This window comes from Anopheles ziemanni, chromosome 2 (genome assembly GCF_943734765.1).
Source record: "Anopheles ziemanni chromosome 2, idAnoZiCoDA_A2_x.2, whole genome shotgun sequence".
In the NCBI taxonomy this organism is placed as follows: Eukaryota; Metazoa; Arthropoda; class Insecta; order Diptera; family Culicidae; genus Anopheles; species Anopheles ziemanni.
Window position 1 is genome coordinate 72,803,198 of NC_080705.1, and position 17,964 is coordinate 72,821,161.

Sequence of the window (17,964 nt, forward strand, 5' to 3'; positions counted from 1 at the left end):
GAATTTATGGAGCAGAATACGGTTCTCCCTTCGACGGGGTTAGCCCGGGACAGCGATTCCCACCGTGACAAACGACCTGTCATAAGCCTACGGGGTCAGCGCGTGTGGCATACGGGTCGGGTAGAAAGAGATACATCCGTAGAAAACATTTGCATAACTTGGCAGACTGACACACGCGTCCCAGTGTGTAACGGGGGAGACGACAACCCATATGCCGGGGACACGCGGACCACTTTAGATAAGCGACTCTCTCGGTGTCCATGGCGATCGGTTTCTGCATAAATCAACCACCCAGTGGCGTCTCGATCCGGCGAGGGTCGATGGGTCGATTAGAATACTAATCGATCGAATTAAGAAAAAGGCACCAACGATGTAATTAACCGGTAACATTGTCGTAAGGCTGTACACCCTCGGGGAGGTTCACTGGCATCTCGCAGGCGCTCCCCGGATGACTGGAGCCGCTGGTCGGGAAAATCTAACGGTCCAGACTGGCTCTGTTTCGCTCCTTTTCTGTCTCCCGGTGCGGGTTCGCTCCCGGCTTCCGGAGTGATCGACTTTGCCCAGTTTTGCACCGCCTTATTGAGGCGTGTGCAGTAGACGCGGTGCGATCGATGGCGCGATCTGGAAATCGAAAGGACCGCAACGAATGACAGGAATGTTAATCATTTTGCTGCGGATTACATCAACGGTTGTCCGGTGGCCGGTTCGTGTATGGACGATGACGTTGGCCGCAGTTCGCACGGGAAGATACCCCGAGATGGGAGTGTTTACTCGCGGGCTAGAGAATGCGCGCTCGGTTGATAATTATTTCATTTATTTCAATTTATCGCTCGTGTGCACGGCACGAAGGAGCGGCCTCGCTAACGGAGATGAAGAGTGAAAGTCGTGCTGTTTCACCGTTGAAGAAAAGATGCTGAATGTTCGCTTCAACCAACGACATATTTTTCGAGGTATAGAACATCGGGGTACACTGGTTTTTTTCTTTTTTGAAATGCCAATATTATAGAATGTGGATTGTCGTATGTGTATCGTTTTCTTGCACAATTCGAAGAAACATGTTTCCAAGTGATTAGGACAAAGACTTAAAACTAATTATGACACACTAACAGATATGAAGATGATAAATCTTGATATATCTTGATAAATAAACTTTTTGATAATATTTCAGGAAATTACTAAATGGATCTCCAGCTATCACATTCAATCTAGTACATTTTCTTTTAGAGAACCATTACCTGCGATGTCACACAATTTATTCTATAGACATCTGTTTTTTTATGTAAAATTTTTACACCACTTGCTTTTTAAAATATATTACGAAATAATAGACCATTAGGTATTAAAAAAGGAGAAAAAATAATTATACTTTTCATATCGCACTACTTATGAGAACGCTTTTCATAACATTGAATCGCTTTATTGGCCCAATCATAAGGTTGTTCATAATAGTTCTTGAAGTGTTGAAACACCTTAAACAACAGCGTTTCTGATTATTAGTATTTTATTCATACTATCAAATTTTATATTTGAAACTGTAGAGTTATTGAAACTTACGTAGTAATTCCTAAGCAATAATTGATGTTGATGCAATTAAATTCCTCGCATCTTTTAAATTGAAGTGAACTGCAAAATTTATTTTTTATTTTAGAAAATTTGCAATTTTGCATGTTCGTTGGCCGGCTTACTAACGGTAAAAAACATCTTAGTGCCAGAAAAAAAACCTTTGAGACAATGTGCCAATCATTACTGTTCATAACGGAAACATTGTTTTTATCACATCGAAAGTTACGTTATGCGAGTGAAAATGATCATATCTTTGTCGCAAGGCTTTGCCTTTCTCGTACAGGAAGTTACACTTCATTTTCCATTCGATCCAACTGATGCAACTCCGTCCTGAAGTCATTGTCCTATGCTGCACTTTTCATTTGGCAGCGCTCTTTGCACTCACTCAATGCAGAAATTGTCCACAATCAAGCGGTTCGGCTGTCGACCGGCTCCGGCATAGAGCTTTCTAATGCCCCTCCGCTCCGTACGCTTTCCATTTTTTCCACCCGCTTCCCCACGAAAGATGCGAATCTGCAGTGCCGATGCTGTCTTGCGCTTATCTTTGACCATGTCTTCCAATGCAACAAACGACCCTCTTTTCTTTTCCAAGCAGCGCGCGCGAGCGCCTTTTATCCTATTATCTATGCTGCCGTTGTTGTATGGGCCGCGCGCGTTTTTTTGTAGTTGTTGTTTCTCATCCTACGATCATCCTCTCGCGTCACATCCGCTCATGCCGTTTCCGCGACGATGCCCGCAAAACGATGACACGCTCACAGTGGGACAGCAGTTTGTTGCACTCCGCTGAACCACGGCGAAGGAAGCGATGGGGGAACACATTATTCCCACCCCACCCCACACATCGTCATCGTCGGGAAGCATCATATAATGTGGCCAATAGCGGGGGGGGAGGTTTGGTATGGATGCACGGCGACGCAGAAGATCGTGATCAAAACAAAACCGGCGAAAGCGAAAGAGAAAAATGACCTTTTCGCCACCACCGGAGGAGGGTGGACGACGGCCCGGGTGGCGGTGTATGGTGCATGGGGGATGCATCGTTCCCTTACCGCGGCTTCCGGCACCGACATGCCGCCATATCCGAATACGGTTGGCGCGTAAATGATGCACCGCACGCAACGGCATCATCATCGTCGCGGACGGTTGCACCTGCAGTTGCACTTGCACATATGCACCGTTCCCTCTATACCGGTTGAGGATGTGCCAATAGACATACCTGTGCTTTAGTGAATGGCTGCAAACGGTCACACGGGGGGGATGGAAACCCGGCATGCTTTACGCTAACGGGAAATCACAAAACACCGCCGCATTACGGCAGTTGGAAAATCTAAACGTTGTTGCAGCATAGCGGAAAATACGCAGGGCAATGAACCAACCACTGTTGGACAATTTTCAGTGAAATCAAAAGTCTTTCTTTTTTTTACGCCTTATGACAACTCGAACATTTTGTTGAAAGCATTTATATATCCATCTGAATATGAGGTTAAGTAAAATTTAAAGTATTGAGGAATTCTAACTAATAAAATTAGATCTCACAGGTAAACCAGAAGACCACAATTTTATTCTTCATTTTGAATTTTAATTTTTAATCGACGTAGGCGGGGTATGGCTGATCAGCTTCAATCGGAATATTATATTTTCAATTATCACGTTATTCAATACAGACCGTTTAGTCAGCTTCGACCCAACCGCATTTGTTGCTTCACGACCTTTGCCATTATGCAAATGGATCCGCAAACTCCCATCTATCCATTCGGTAAAGTGCCCGTGTTGTAAACCGTGACCTTTGCTGGAAGGAAACTCCCATTCCGCTCGAATGCCAAAAATAGCTTCAAATACTGGTTTCGCGGACAAAATCACAAACCGAATAAAATTGAAAAAAAGAACTTCAAAAAGGTTACCAACCATCAGATGGTGTCTTAAATGACGGAAACACTCCGGTGGGAAGAGAGGGGAAAACACTGGTTTTCTACCGTCCAGTAGTTATCATAGTGGCGTCCACCGACCTCTACCAGATGTAATCGCATACCGTCTTCGCGTTAGACCGGGCCGGTGAGATTCACGACGAGGAAGCCAATGCACCGGTTCGGAGGATTGCAACACGCATTACGCGAGGCCGCTGGAGGGAAGTGGGCGCTTTCTTTCTTGCTCTTTCGGTGGAGGAGAGAGAAACAGCACCACCGTAGAGCTGACCGTAATGTTAAAAGTGAAAAGATTTCAACTTTCTCTCCTTCTATCTTGCTTTTATCTTTTCGCACTATTCGCGCAAAAACGGTCCGGATCGCTCCGGGGGTGGGCGAGAGCGTTGGGCTAGGAGGTAAAACATAACTGGGAAATGTACGATAGATTAACGTCGTCGTTGACGCAGGCGAGGGCAATAGACTTTCCGGTCTTGCGGCTTCGCCACTGCACTGCTGGCAAGAGTCATTGACAGTGAGTTCGTGGTAGACCCGGTACCGGATGTCCGCGGGGGTCGGATACTGGTGAAAGTGATTCTTAAGCTCCCGGTACGAACGCGAAGTCAAACGGTATGGGTTATCGTTTTGTACAGATCGATTTATTTTTTCAACTCACCGCTATCAGTCTTTTCCGGTTCCGGTGGTTCGGGGGTGACCAGAACCACCTGTTCACCGAGGATCAGGAGTTGTGGTACCTTGCGGGTACATATCACATACTTTTTACCATCACAACGTGCCTTACTCTGGGGCAAAACTATACCAAGCATACGCAGCCGTTCGGAACAGTCCTGCGCTGGCCCGATAGTTTCCGGTGCCAGTTTGTTCTCGGAATATCGATACTTTCGTCGGCGCCATGTTTCCGATACGTCACTGACGGCCATGTTCCAATGGTGGTCGAAGATTTCTATAAAACCCGAAATGTGCCCTCGAACACCTTTCTGTTTGCGGGTGTAGATGCGTACGCGTGTCCGCTTGTTCATCCATTCCTGTAGCTTTGCTAGGGGACCCTCATAGCCTTTTTCCAGTCGGAGGAATATATTTCTCTGGTGGCGTACCGGTCGTTGCACTTGAACAAGCCCTGAAAAGGAAGAGGTTCACGAGTGTTACAAACTTTTCTTCATGCCATCGTGGGCAAGAACTGCTTACCCTGCTCTGGTGCAAATCGCCTAATCGGTTGCGCGCTTGGTTCCGGCAGTTTTTTCTTCAATGTGTTGGCAGCTCGTATCTGTTTGATCCGTTGCTCGTCGTACGGATGATCAAAACCTCCAAGAATGTTCTGTCTCGATTCCAAAGATTGCACGTTGTCGTGCAGCTTCGCTTTTGCGACCGGCACCTTGATTTTGGTTGAATAAAGCGCTTTAAGGGGATTGAAACGCGTTCCACTGACGTCGAGTTCGGAGGAACTGTCCGAGCTGGAATGGATTTCACCATCGGAATCATTTTCACTCATAATACAACTTTAAAATACTATTTAACCAAGTGTTTTGCTCGTAGAACTTCGCGGAAATTGCTGGGCTTAAAAAATTTATAAACAAACAACATGTCAAAATTTGACAATTTTCAGCCAAGGTTTGTATAGCCAAGGTAACGATATAAAGTTAGTTTGAATCACGTGTTACAAAACCGTTACGAGTAATCTAATTAATGTCGCGGTTTCGCGCCCACCCTTCGTCTGGTGGAAAAGTAATGATGTAATTAACTTGCCACTCAAGATTGGGAAAGGGTTGAGACCAAAGTTCTTTCAACGCGTCGCTATTATTAGATTACAATCGCGAATGCGCTGGCGGCTATCGATTTCAATGCCAATGATCTGACAGAGACGAGTAGAAAGTGAAAGTTACATTGACATTTTCCCGCAGGAAAAGGGCTAGGTGAAGAATGCGACTAATTGAATTGTTTCTAATGCGTTCGATTGGCGTACTATGTTGCACCTTGAACGCCTTGGAGACGTACTCTGTCGAGCATTGAATCTCATTAACGGATGTTCTATGTGTGCTCGTTGGTGCTGAGCACTAACGAGTTTATGTCAGTAATACTGTGTTCAGACGAACAAATTTCGTTCTAAAAATAATTTTACCAAATTATTAGCCATTGTCCTAATGAATTTTCTTCATTTTTTTCTTCCACAGGAATATACACCGAACATACACTAACGGCCTATCATTGATCCCTCATCTGGCTTGCAAAACAAATACGAGCCCAGAAAATGTACCTCGAGCATTCATTTGATCCCAATCTTGCCAACAGTGTTTCGACGAATATAGATGGTACTTTTGCGAGATCGCCACCAACAAAATTAGCTGTGGACGACACGGCAAGGTTTGAAACGAATCAAAAGGGTCAACATAAACGACCCACCGGATTAAGTTACCAGCATCAAGAACCGCATGTTAGCACCAGCATACGTTAACCACGCTTATGAATCAAGTGAATCAGATCAAACTGTGATAAACAATATTTTCGTAGAATGTTTTTAAAGTTATTCGTCTGGCGATGACATCCTTTGCCACATGTCCACGCTAAATGAGTATCAACATATAAGGTAATACGTTTACATGCAACCTTAAGAATGGCAGTTTTGTGAAACGAAGTTTATTTTTTATTTTTTGAAAATTCCATCAGTGAAGTTTAAATCGGTTTCCACAGCTTTGCTTCTAGCAACCGTGTCTTCTACACCTCGGTTGGCAGCACATCTTTCTGCAGCAACCTTGGTCGATTGCCTTAAGTGAAACGGGAAATTAGAGGTCAAATTTTCAACGGGATCTATTCGACAGAGGTCACCGAAACGGTTAAGAGTGATTACTGCTATCGACCTCTAGCGTGGAGCTTTGAAAGCATTGTTTGTTACTGAACCGGTTCATTTAAAGCTCGTGACGGTTTGTGTCTTGAATTGCAAGCACAGTGCGGTTCGTGCCTTTACTAGTAGGTAGTTGCAACGAAGGTGTGCTACGGAGGTTAAGAAAAGGTGCCTTAAGCAAAGGTGTTCCTATGTGTTTGAAATTCAAAAAAAGCTGTTGCATAGATATAACGGTGGTTAATAGTGATCGCGCGGTTTGATCGTCGTAAAGTGAAGTTAAGTGATAGTTTAAGTAGTGATCGTTCGTCGTGTCAGTTCATTTTCCGTGGCACCGCAGATTCAACGCTGGCGTTAGCGAGTCTGCGGGGTGGCTCTGCCATCGTGGCAATGCCATTTATCGACGATGAGCTGCTGTGGTCCCCGGACAACGATGGACGGATGGTGGATCTGCAGGCGTGTCTGCAAACGGTACGTATGAGCCGGGAAACAATTTTGTTTTCGTTTTACGAATAAGGTTTTTCCACCCTTTTTCTCTTCCTCGCACAGGAGAGTAATCAAACGGCAAGCCAAACGGCGGAACTGGCAAACGGTGGCTGTGATTTGAACACGCTCGACGACCAGCTGGACAATGACTCGGATGAGCTGCTGCGGCAGCTGACGGAAAACTCGTTTGAGCTGGAACAGTTTTTCCAAGACTTTCCACCCACCGAAATCAAAGTCGTATGTTGCAACGCACACGTTTTCCCCTTAATGAACTATGAAAATAATCGTGTCGGGTTTACTTTCGTTCACAGGAGGAAAACAACAACGATCTGCAGCTGGACGAGGAAACGAGCGGCCAACTCTTCCTCCAGAGCTGCAATCAGTTCCTCTCGTCCGCTGCCGCCGCCGCCCAGCTCAGTGCCCTTTCCGGCGACCCGAACGAGTCCGACGGAAGTCTCAACCGACTCTGCTCGGGTGGAAACGATCAGCTGCTAGGCTCTAGCGGTCTCACTACCCAGCAGCTGCAAGAACAGTTGCTAATCGCACAGGCACAGGGTTTGCTGCAGCAGAATCGCTTTAACAATTCGCTGCTCGCCGAAAAACTCCTGCAGAACCACCATCAACAACAGCAGCAACAACAGCAGCTCCATCAGCAGCAACAACAGCAGCAGCAGCAGCTCCATCATCAACATGGCAATCTGAATGGCGTTACCAGCTTGGAGGCACTCGGAGTGTCATCCAACAACACCAACAACAATCACCACCATCCCCACAGCAACAACAACAATAGCAGTAGCAGTAGTAGCAGTAATGGTGGAAGGGCCAATAAGCCGCCCGATATCGTCATCAAAGGTAAGCACCGTTTGGTTCTTTAATGATGTTTCGGAAAGAAAATACTCCTGCACTCCAGAAGTAACTCAGTCCGACAGGAGGAAAGCACGTTCCTTTGCTTTGAATTGTTATTTCATTTTGAGTCGAACCACGTTCTATTTTAACCAAAAATCTTCAACGCCAATAGAAGAATGCGATAAGCATGAATGTGGTTTCCTCCCTGTTTGACAAAACTTTGATAATTTCACAAAACGACGTGAGTACTTTTTGCATATACACATTTTAAGTTAGTCTTGAATTGAATTTTACTTCTATATCTGAGCCATCTTACCAACCGAAATGGTACAAAATAAGAAGCATTTACAAGAAAAGCGATACCCAATGCTGTTACTTCCTCTGTTTGATGTAACGGTATATCATTTGGCAGTGTTTGACAAGCACAAGTTAGCAACATCTTTTATGCATTATGCGAAGTAGGCATTTACTGCAAAGTATGCATATCTATGTCCCGTTTTAACCTCACATTTCATACAATCCAAGGGAGAATTATTTAAAACTATTATAGAGTGTTCTTTGGAATTTACTTTTCACAACAAACCATACAAACCTATCATAAAAGCAAAACTCAACCAACGATTCTTATCAATCAATATTCCGAAAAATGACTAAAACTTCAAAAAAATAAAACAAATGGGTTCGATGGATACAGTCATGTGCAACATAAAGCAATACAGGTACGCCAAGCTCGACGCAGCACAATTCTTGCAGGAAGCCACGATTTGGAGTCGGTGAATGGTGCGCATTTTCCTGTGAACATTGCCACCCTTGCCGCCGGCTTCCTTGCATCCCCGTCACCCTGTCTTAGGGGATATAAATTTCGCATTTGGGTCGTCTCCGCTTCATTGCGGGTTAAATCGCCATTAGTCATTTGATTTTTTTTGTGTAACTACGCCATCAACACTAGTTCCTTGTTTCGTGGAGCGACTCATACCGCCCACCAACCCTCTCCCTACCCAGTCGGGTCGGTTTTGGGGCGGTCCAATTTCAGTGGGACTTTGCTGAGCCGCTTGCTATTTTTCATGCGCTTTACTGTTGTGCGCTTCCTCAATGCACCGGCAAACGGAACTGGCCCAACCCGTCCCAGACCGGTGGGCGATCGAATTTAAGCGGCCAAGGGCAGTGGCCGCGCACTTGTGCAAATGTTCCGATGCAGCAGGTTTGTTCCTGTCGGCGGGTTCTTCTTCTTTCGACCTGTAGGCTTGGGTGGCTCGCGACGCACAACGGTACGTGTCCGTGGTGTGTAGACAATTTAATGTTTTTTTTTTCTTTTTATTTCCGCATCCGATTGCGTCCAGCTTTGTTTTGCGGACTTATTTCTTGCTGGACTTGACATGGATCTTCTTGCATTTGCGGTTGTCTTAAGACGGTCCGGAGTTTTGTGTGCAGCTATGCCACTCCCATAGCGAAGACGATTGATTATTCTTTTTATTTTTGATGTTTGTTTTCCGACGGATTTGACAAGTAAACCCCGTCGATGGTCCCGAATTCCTTGAGTGTCCTTTTACGGTCAAGGCCCCTGGTGCAGATCGTCCGGGCGAAATAAAGCGCAAACCTTCGTGTCCGTTACGAAATCGGAAACGCCCGTTTGCATTCCAGGCACCACTTCCTTCCCTGTTCGTACCGTCCGACCGATGAGGGAGTTTTCTTTCCTTCAGTTGACAGACGACACTGGCCGCCGGGTCATCGTTCGCTTCCTGTTGACCGTAACGGCTTCTCAGGGAGGTACAGGTTCGATACTTGCGATGGGTTTGAAAGTTGTTACTGTGGACATTTCTGGATTTAAAATGGGAATTTTGTTTTTGCACTGATTGTTCAATTCAATGATCATCTTATAGTAACATTCACGTTAAACATTCCGGTGAATTTTGAAAATATCTCCATAATAGTTTGATGTATTGGCAGAAATACAGCAGAAAGTTATTTTATAACTATAAGCATTTGATAATCTTTTCAAATGTTTTCAATGACTCGCAGAGAACCTCATATGGTATGCTTAATTTGATTTAATGTAATATTAATGTGATTGAGGAAATTACGAGGAAACTCTTATTGAAAACATATGTGTTGTGTAAAATTGATCACAAACGGTAAGATAAGGTACGCACTCTTGCCGTTATTTTTAGTGTTCATCAAAGTATTTAGAGAAAATAGTCTTTTTTACCAGTTTTACCTAAATCCTTCCACCACGAAGCGAAATGTATTTCGAAAGCCAAACTTCATGCAATTGGTCGGCTTCAACCGTTCAGCGACTCCACGATCGCACGTTAATTGGATCGTCAGCTCGATCTTGCCGAAATTCGGTGGCTAGTCGAAAATTACCACCCCATTACCAACATCCCAAAATTGGTCGGCCCTTTCCGTGGCTTCCGTCGGTTTCCGCGAACTGAGACGGCTTCTTTTTTTATACAATCGAACAATCGGTCAAGAGTTCGCGTTCATCTCGGAGCGTGTTATGTAAGCGAAGCTTTTTCTCGTTCCCAAATCAATGCCGACGGATGCTTCTACTACTGCACGCTGTGGAGAATGTTGACGCAAGGCGAGGGCAAAAAGACACCCCTCGAAAGGCCAGAAAGGAAGCGGTTAAAACACGCTATGTAAGATTCGTTTGGCGTGTTTTGAAAAATGTGTGTCACGATAATGAATTTGTCCCGTGCTGCAGCTTGTGCCGAACATTTTCTTTTGCTTTCTTTTCTAATCTTCTCGTGCTGTCGTCTGTTTTGCTTCCACTTTGTCACCGAACGCGATCGTTTCCGTTGTCGTATCGTTGATATTGATAATTGGGACGGGGTTGTTTCTTTTCTCAAAACTAAAAAGCGGGAGTGAACCTCCGATTCGTTTTGGAACAATTTGTTTCCATCCCATTACACTCCCGATGGTACGATCATATCTTTGCCTTTCTCGCGTGATCTATTACTCTCCCTCTCGGAGAGGCGGAAGAACCGAAAGAAATCGAAAGTAACAAAACTTAAACCGAAGGCTCGAGCTACATGTACCACATGTGTCAGTCCCTGTGGAAGGAGGGAAGGAACATGAGGACAGGCTTGTGTGCGGGAGGAAAGTGAAAAATTAACCATGACATTTTACGATTGCTGATGTTCCTTTTCTTTGGCTCTAACTTGTTCGGGTCGGGTTGTTGTGTTTGCCTCGTGAAGCCAAAACCACCGTGTGCGATTTGTTTGGTTTGCAATTTTTCAGTGTCCTTTTACGGATGTTGGTTAAGCTGGTGTTGATTTTGGGCGTTCTCCTGCTTCGAGGTGGAGGTTATTTTTTTTTTCTTGCCAGAGTTCCTTACGCTTGTCTAACGGGAACATGCACGACGTCGATCGCGATGAAATATGATCCACGGTGATCGATCGACCGAGGAACCGCAGCACGAAAGTGCGTTGTTTTGACAATTGGCCCCGTTTTGAAGCGTTAAGCGTTTGGTGTTTCTTGGATCGCGGGTTTTCTAGAGAAAAATAAAAAAACCCGCTAACGGATGAGAGAAATATTGGAATCTAACGCTCGTGTTCGTTGCCCAATTTTTTGCTGCTCGCAGCACGATCTCCTGCCCGGGATCATTAGCGATTTTTGCACTGGACCATGTCACCCGTGCCACCCGTTCCTTCCGCCACCTTGGGCACCCTTCCCGGTGTCGTGGTTGCATAACTGAGGGTTGGGTTTTTTTATTCTTCTCCGGGGTGTGAAAGAGACGTCGGTTGTCCTCCAGTTGGTTCGGTTCAAAGACCCACCGAAAATGTGCACACGCAGCACTTGGCGTTGGCCAGGAGGGCCTTTCGTTTGAAAATTACACTTCGCCCATACAAGGACTCTGTCGTGATCGTTAACCACGGCGAAGATCATCATCTGCCCAACGGTTGACTGAGGTGAATGGTAAAAGGAATCGATTCGATTGGCGATATGGAATGAGGATTTCAAAATTAAAAGAACCACACCGAGATTGGCTCGGGATGGGACCTTCTCCTCCGAGGCGCCATCTTCGTGTAGTACAAGAAACAACAGAAACTAATGAAATATTTCTTTGCACATCGACGCGGGACGATTCAAGCGCTAACCGCTATTAGGAGGAGTTTGTGACAATCTCCAGCAGCAGAGCCTTCAATAGCTTCATGTCGATTGCGCATCATCGCGCCACATGCTTTTTACCTCCCGCTACCTCCCTCCCACCCACTCCCCGGCGGGGATGCAAAAGGGCGCGAAATGGCTTTTCAAATTCCTCAATCAAGCTGGGCTTTCAGACCCACGGGAGGCGTTAACGTCGTGCCGGTATCGCCGTCGGAATGTGTTTGCAATAATTGGGGTCAACGTTTTATGTCTCCCGCGGGGTCACCTTTCGGGGTCCGCCGGATGATGTCATCATCATGTTGGATGTTCTGCGCAAGTGCCCAGTTTTCATGCGAAGGGTCTGAGGGTCTGAGCCGGGGGCAAATGAAACCTTGCGGTCGTGCCATTTGCAGCGTTATTTGCAACGTATCCTCGAAAAAGGATGAAGAAGGGCTTATTAACAGTTGCGGCTTAGAAGAGATCATGAAATTGTTTTGGTTTCCACGGTTTTGCCGTGGCTTATGATCTCGATGCTACCAAGAATGTGTATCCATTGTTGATGGAGATGCTCACATAGCCAATACAACATGATAAAACTTTTACAAATGGCTGGAAATCAATCTATCTGAAGTTCGTTCATGTCAAAAATAATCGTTAAATTAGAACAATACTGTGGGGTTTCAAACTTTTCAAACAGAACTTATTATCTATGGCAGAATTTTAACAAAAATGAAACAAACAACTTTAACAAAAAAAAGGAACAATAAAAAAACGAGAAACTTTCCATTGTTAGAAACAAGCCCTGTCTCTTGAATAGTAATGTAAAATAGAGACTCAAATGAGTTGGAGAAAACGAACGTGACTTGGTCCATTGCAAATCAAAAGATAATGTTATATGAACACATTTATGTTGTCAGAGTAGTCGTAACAATGTAATATAACGATTGCCTTAAAAAAATTGACAAATTTTTATCAGCGATACGCAAAAAGTTAACCAAGCTAATGAAGTTAATTTTATTGTAAAGTTACATCTTGTTAGTACTTTAAAAAATATACTGACTCTGAAACCCTGACTAAGACAGCAAAATGTATATCAATCTAATAGGGCTATTTATGAACTCTACGTCATCCACACATATGGTCATAAGGATGTAAAAAGGTAGGGGACATTGTTATTGGAATCCAAAACGCTTCCTCCATTACGCAATCCTTCCCTTCTCTTTCGTTTGCTCTCCGGGATCCAACTTCCTACCGAAAGGTGACATTTGGCGCTTTCGGAAGTTCAAACCACGGAGAAGGGTCGAGAAAAGGCCCCACTGCTTCGTTCGTGGCACTTTGTCTCGTGAGATCCACACGACTATTACCCTGCCCCTCCATTTTCCTCGCCAGCAACGGTAACGACTACCTCAACCGGCAGCAGCCACCGCCGTCCAGTAAGACGGTCTCGACTGGGTCATGGCTAACCGGCTGAGCGGATATTTTTATTTTCATCGCCTCCTTTTCCATCGCCCGCCTCGGCGCAGTTTTACCCTTCCTTCCGCCACCGGATCTACTAGCCCCTTTTATCGGTCCGAGAAGGTGACTTTCTTCGGGCCACGACGCGACGGATGCTGCCGTCCGAAAACCGGATTGCAATCCGTTTGAGCCCACAGCCTGGCGCAAGAGTTCGGCGAGAGAGACTTCGACGACGGACAGGACGACAGCGCAACGTCTAGGCCTCCGGTCTGGCCCGGGTGGACAGGTTGATCGCTCCACGACGTTTACGCTCGTCAACCGGTTTTTTGGGATCGCGACGGCGAGATGGAGTCATTTCCGATTAATTAACAAACCTACCTACCCCCTTAACGTTGACTAGCGGCCAACCGGGGACGCCTTGTCCGAAAAGGAGTGCAATACCGGGCCAGTCGATTCGCCGCCGGATCGATTAACCGTGATCGGTATCGATGATCTAATCGAGCGAACGATATCCTACGCTAAATGGTTCCTTATGCATACGTTTATCTTGTGCACTGACATCTGGTGCGTATGAAATTGGCATTTGCATTTTCCGTGAGGCAATTTGTCAGACGCGGGGAGTTTGTGAACCAAGAACTTTCCGTTGACAATCAAGCAAGCTTTGAAAAAGCTAGCACCTGGTTCAAGTAAAGTAAGCGTAATATTATGAAATAAGAAACGATTTAAATCAGTGTCCAAATAAGATTGGTTATGTTTGCCAAGTTTGATCGTGGAATTGGAACGAATATTTTTTTTGTATTATTCAATATTCATTGCTGATGCTTGGAATGATGCCTTGCCATCATTTAAAGGGTAGGAATCATTAGAAGTTTATAGTGTTCAATGTTACTGGAAGTGTGTAGTGTTATCTATCCACCCTAAAATATTTTCAACCTTGTAAACAACAGTTGGAGACTCTTTTTAAAATTATTATGCTTTTTTTTAAATTATGATCAGGTTTTATATGAAACAACATTGATTTGTTTTAAGGTAATATTAGAAGTACTGATTTATTATCATTTACAATTCAAATACTTCAACTACTGAAGATCAAGTGGTATAGATATTGAATTAATTCGGAACTGTTCCGAACAAATGAGCACAACCCACATCCATCTTCCTTGGGTAATTACTCACTCAAAAACATCTACAAACACTCGGCGATCCCTGGCATGACGAAGCGATCCATCTGAAATTAATCCGGTACAATTAACTCATTCGCCCAACTCACTGGCATAATGATCTCCTTGGCTTCCGCTCGCCATACCTTCGGTGCTAGCCACGGCCTAATATAATTTCCCGAAACAGGCCGCTGTTCTGCGCCGCCAACTTCTTTCGTTGACACGAGCGCTGGTAGCTTGCGCAGGGACTGGGCAGCTAACTGGACCGCACACGTATCAAGTTTCGTCTCCGTCAACAAACCGAACGCGCGCACGGGGTTAACGCTGATTTATTCCGCCAAACCGAGAGGGTGGCCGGTCAATTGGCACAAATTAACCGCAACTGACTGGAGATGAAATTTTAATGGAAAATCATAATTGATCGCGTGTGCAGCCGGCCAACTCGCGTGCACGGGGTGTGCGAGGATACGTTAGGTTTCTTTCCTACCTAGTCCTCTGTACTGTCTTAGGGAAGTCGGGTCACACTCTTTTCCACAAGCTGAGTTATTGCGTGGATGAGAATATTTTCCTCCAACGTGTTCTGTGTGGGAGGGCAACAGGAATTCGACATATTTCACCCCCGCATACCTCTGTAAGTCTATGATCCCCGGGAAGACCTGCACCTGGGAAGCCGTTGTGAGGAATTCGTCGATGTTTGCTTCAGCCGCTGACCGGTGAAGTCATGTTGCATTTCGAATTGATTTGTTGGAGTTGCGGTGTCGAATAAGGTTGTCGTACCTGGAGGGCACTGGATGTAGTTCACTGCGGGGGTTGTATTTTTTTGGTTCATGTTTTTTCTTTCTCTCTCTCTCTGTCTTGAGGATAGAGGAAATTTTCGTCTCATCGAGTTGCGCACAGTTATGTAAATGGAGCTCCTCGAGAGCGCTGTGCACGGTGGACGTTTAACTTCCCATGCGACATGCTGTTAACCGCTTTCCGTCACCAGCATTCGTATCACTTCCAGCGAACCCCCATTCGGAGGAAGAAGAAAAAAAGTGATTGTAGAACTCCGCGAGCGTTCGCGAAAGGGTGCGTTCTAAATACCACGCGTGTGTCCATTTGGCGTTTGGGCCGATTCTACGATCAACTCCGGCACGCACTTCACCAGATGGCAGCACTGCAAAACACTGAGGGTTAGATCCAGCACAAAGTTCTAGCCGTTTCGTGTGAGCGCGCAGACCCGGTCCAGTCCGTTTCGTTGTCAGCCGTCGTCGGTTTCCCCCGTAAAGGTCACGTATCCTTTTAGCTTTGGCAACTTTGCCCTACTTCTCCGGCGCTGCAGGTTAAGCCTGCCGGGCCTGGGTCACTACTATCGAGATGTTGAACTTATTTTTGTGCTTCATTTTTCTCATCCACGCGGGGGGCCTTTCGGGGGGGAGAGCCTTTGCTCGAGATGGGAGTGATAGTGAAGCTCACCGTGCCTGTCCTGATGGTAATTGGAATCTCGTTTCAGCTTTTTTTTTGCTTCGCTTGGATTTGTTTGTTTACTCGGTGGCAGGTTGAGGTCGGAGAGGAAAAACACCCGTTTCTCGATTACCGAACGGTCGGTTTTGTTTTAGGCCCCGCGCGGAGGAAGGTTAAATTAAGTCAAACGTTACCATTTTGCAACGAATGGCTAGTGAAGGGACGTCAAATTCCTGATATATTTAATATAGACATTTTAAGCTGGTAGACGTTATTAAAAATTTGGGGAACGATTTGAATAGGTGTTCTATAGAATTAATTTGTTATTTTTGTTTTTATATGGTTTGATAAACTAAATCATTTTGATTCCGATTGTTGTAGTGAAGAACTCAATTAAAGAAAATGAGTTGTACTTATTTTATGTTCTTTCAATCAGCCTGGAATCATTCTAGCATTTAGGCAATATTTGTGCAAGTCATTTTAAGTTTCAATGTAAGTTTTTACATTTGAATTTGATTGAACAACCATCTGATTTGCAATAAGACAAAACAAATGAATTTTGCGTATAAATAGTCGATTGATTTTGCTTAAGTATCTTCTTGGCGTAACGACCTCTTGGTCATGCCTGCCCGTTAGGAGCTTACGAGACTTGTTTCCCTGTTGTACGTGGATAGTCAGTCCTCTCGTACAGGGGAGGGTCCGGTGTCGGTTGGGATTCGAACCCACGCCGTCGATTTGGTGAGCCTCGGCGGCGCTCATGGGCCGATTTGCTAACCGGCGCTACCGCTCGGCTGTCGCGGACCCCCTGCTTAAGTAATTTCATGTTAATTACATGTTTGTTTGTTAAAAAATTTGATAGATTGATATAAGCCTTCGATATCGAGATAAAACCAATTTCTATCCGTTCTGTGTATGATTTCGGTAATTGAGTTTGTTTCGTAAACCTACAAAATAGAAAATAGTAGAGTTAGAAAATTGAAAACGCATTCCATGAACCATCCATTTTCACGTCCAAAACTTTGGTTCCTTTGGTAAAAGTGGTTTTTATTTCGCTGTTGTAACATAATAATGCCCGAAAATAGATCGACTGGTGTCACTTTCGTTTCCCATCATCCGAATGAGAATGCCTTGTTTTCCAGTGTCTCAGGCTTCACTCTCGTCGAATGCCCGTTGTCCCAAAAACAGACAACATGAACGTATCTTTGGGTGGAAAACGAGGGAACGTCATAAAATGGCGGAAAAACTACCTCCGTTGCAGCGAAGCGCATCGAGCGCTGCTCTCATCGTTGTCTGAAACCGATTCGATCTCCTAGCGCCAAGTAAAAAGAACAAGGTGAAAATAAAAGGATACCATCCGGAGGAAAAATTGATGCGCCGTGCTCATGATAACAACACAAACCCACCCCGAACGATGGGCGAAAATCCCGCCGGCAGCCGATTCGGACCGCAGGAAATGGGAAGAAGGCGATGCCAAGCGCCAACCCGTGCACATGACCCCGAAGGACAACTTCAGTGCGGTCCGCCGGATCGAGGTCGATGGAAAGATAGTGAAAGTCTAGTCTCGTCCGGATCGTCCTCGCGGTTTCCCGTGGACGGAAGGGGCAAAATTGAAAATTGTCATGCAATCATCGTCTGGCGTCCTGTCTTCTGGGCGGATTCTTTTTGCCGCAGTGTTGGGTGTCACACTGTCATGTTTTTTGCCCATCAGGAGGAGGACGACGATCGTCTCCGAGGCTTGGGTCATAGCAAACGGCACAGACAGTCTGGCCAGACTCATTCAGAACCATCCGGTTGATTCGGTGGTGCACCGGAAAATGCGCATGCATGCGATGGTGGAAAACGCCATTGCCATCCTCCGAGCCGCTCGTCGTCGCCACGTTTTCTTCCTTCTGGGACAATATGCTCCACACGCACGGGTTTCGGTTGGCGCAATGCAACTCGCATGCAAAATGCGACCCGCCGGGAACGATAAAAAAACCCAAGTTTTCCTCGCAAAAGGCGCAGTTGGGAGGAAGCATAAATTCCCGCTTTGCTGCCTCACGTGCCACGATAAAAAAGGGAAATGCAAATAGTTCCCCTAATGGGTGAAGAAAGGAAAAATAAAAAAGTAAGTTCCTCGCCGTAGGGCATTATGCAAATTATGAACCAGCTCCGGGTGAAAATATCCGAGATC

At 45.4% G+C, this 17,964-nt stretch overlaps 2 protein-coding genes across 2 annotated transcripts in view; one reads left to right on the top strand and one right to left on the bottom strand.

The window, feature by feature from the left end:
- Positions 1-4,112: 4,112 nt before the first annotated feature.
- On the bottom strand, positions 4,113-5,018 carry LOC131281501 (U7 snRNA-associated Sm-like protein LSm11). The gene is made up of 2 exons (XM_058310835.1): positions 4,665-5,018; positions 4,113-4,596 (listed from the first exon to the last, which is right to left on the bottom strand). The coding sequence occupies exons 1-2, from the start codon at positions 4,966-4,968 to the stop codon at positions 4,118-4,120; spliced, it is 783 nt and encodes a 260-aa protein (XP_058166818.1). The 5' UTR covers positions 4,969-5,018; the 3' UTR covers positions 4,113-4,117.
- A 1,684-nt stretch (positions 5,019-6,702) lies between these two features.
- LOC131294293 (ecdysone-induced protein 74EF-like) overlaps positions 6,703-17,964 on the top strand; it is a 29,533-nt gene continuing 18,271 nt past the window's right edge. The window contains exons 1-4 of the mRNA XM_058322340.1: positions 6,703-6,783; positions 6,862-7,035; positions 7,110-7,438; positions 7,514-7,650. Of these exons, the coding sequence (XP_058178323.1) occupies positions 6,703-6,783; positions 6,862-7,035; positions 7,110-7,438; positions 7,514-7,650 (721 nt within the window). The remainder of the gene's footprint in view (positions 6,784-6,861; positions 7,036-7,109; positions 7,439-7,513; positions 7,651-17,964) is intronic.

Excerpts from the sequence above, each read along its gene's own strand:
- LOC131281501 (XM_058310835.1), bottom strand. The coding sequence starts at position 4,968 with ATGAGTGAAAATGATTCCGATGGTGAAATCCATTCCAGCTCGGACAGT. Across the intron at positions 4,597-4,664 it reads GCGATTTGCACCAGAGCAGG|GGCTTGTTCAAGTGCAACGA; the intron begins GTAAGCAGTTCT and ends CTTCCTTTTCAG.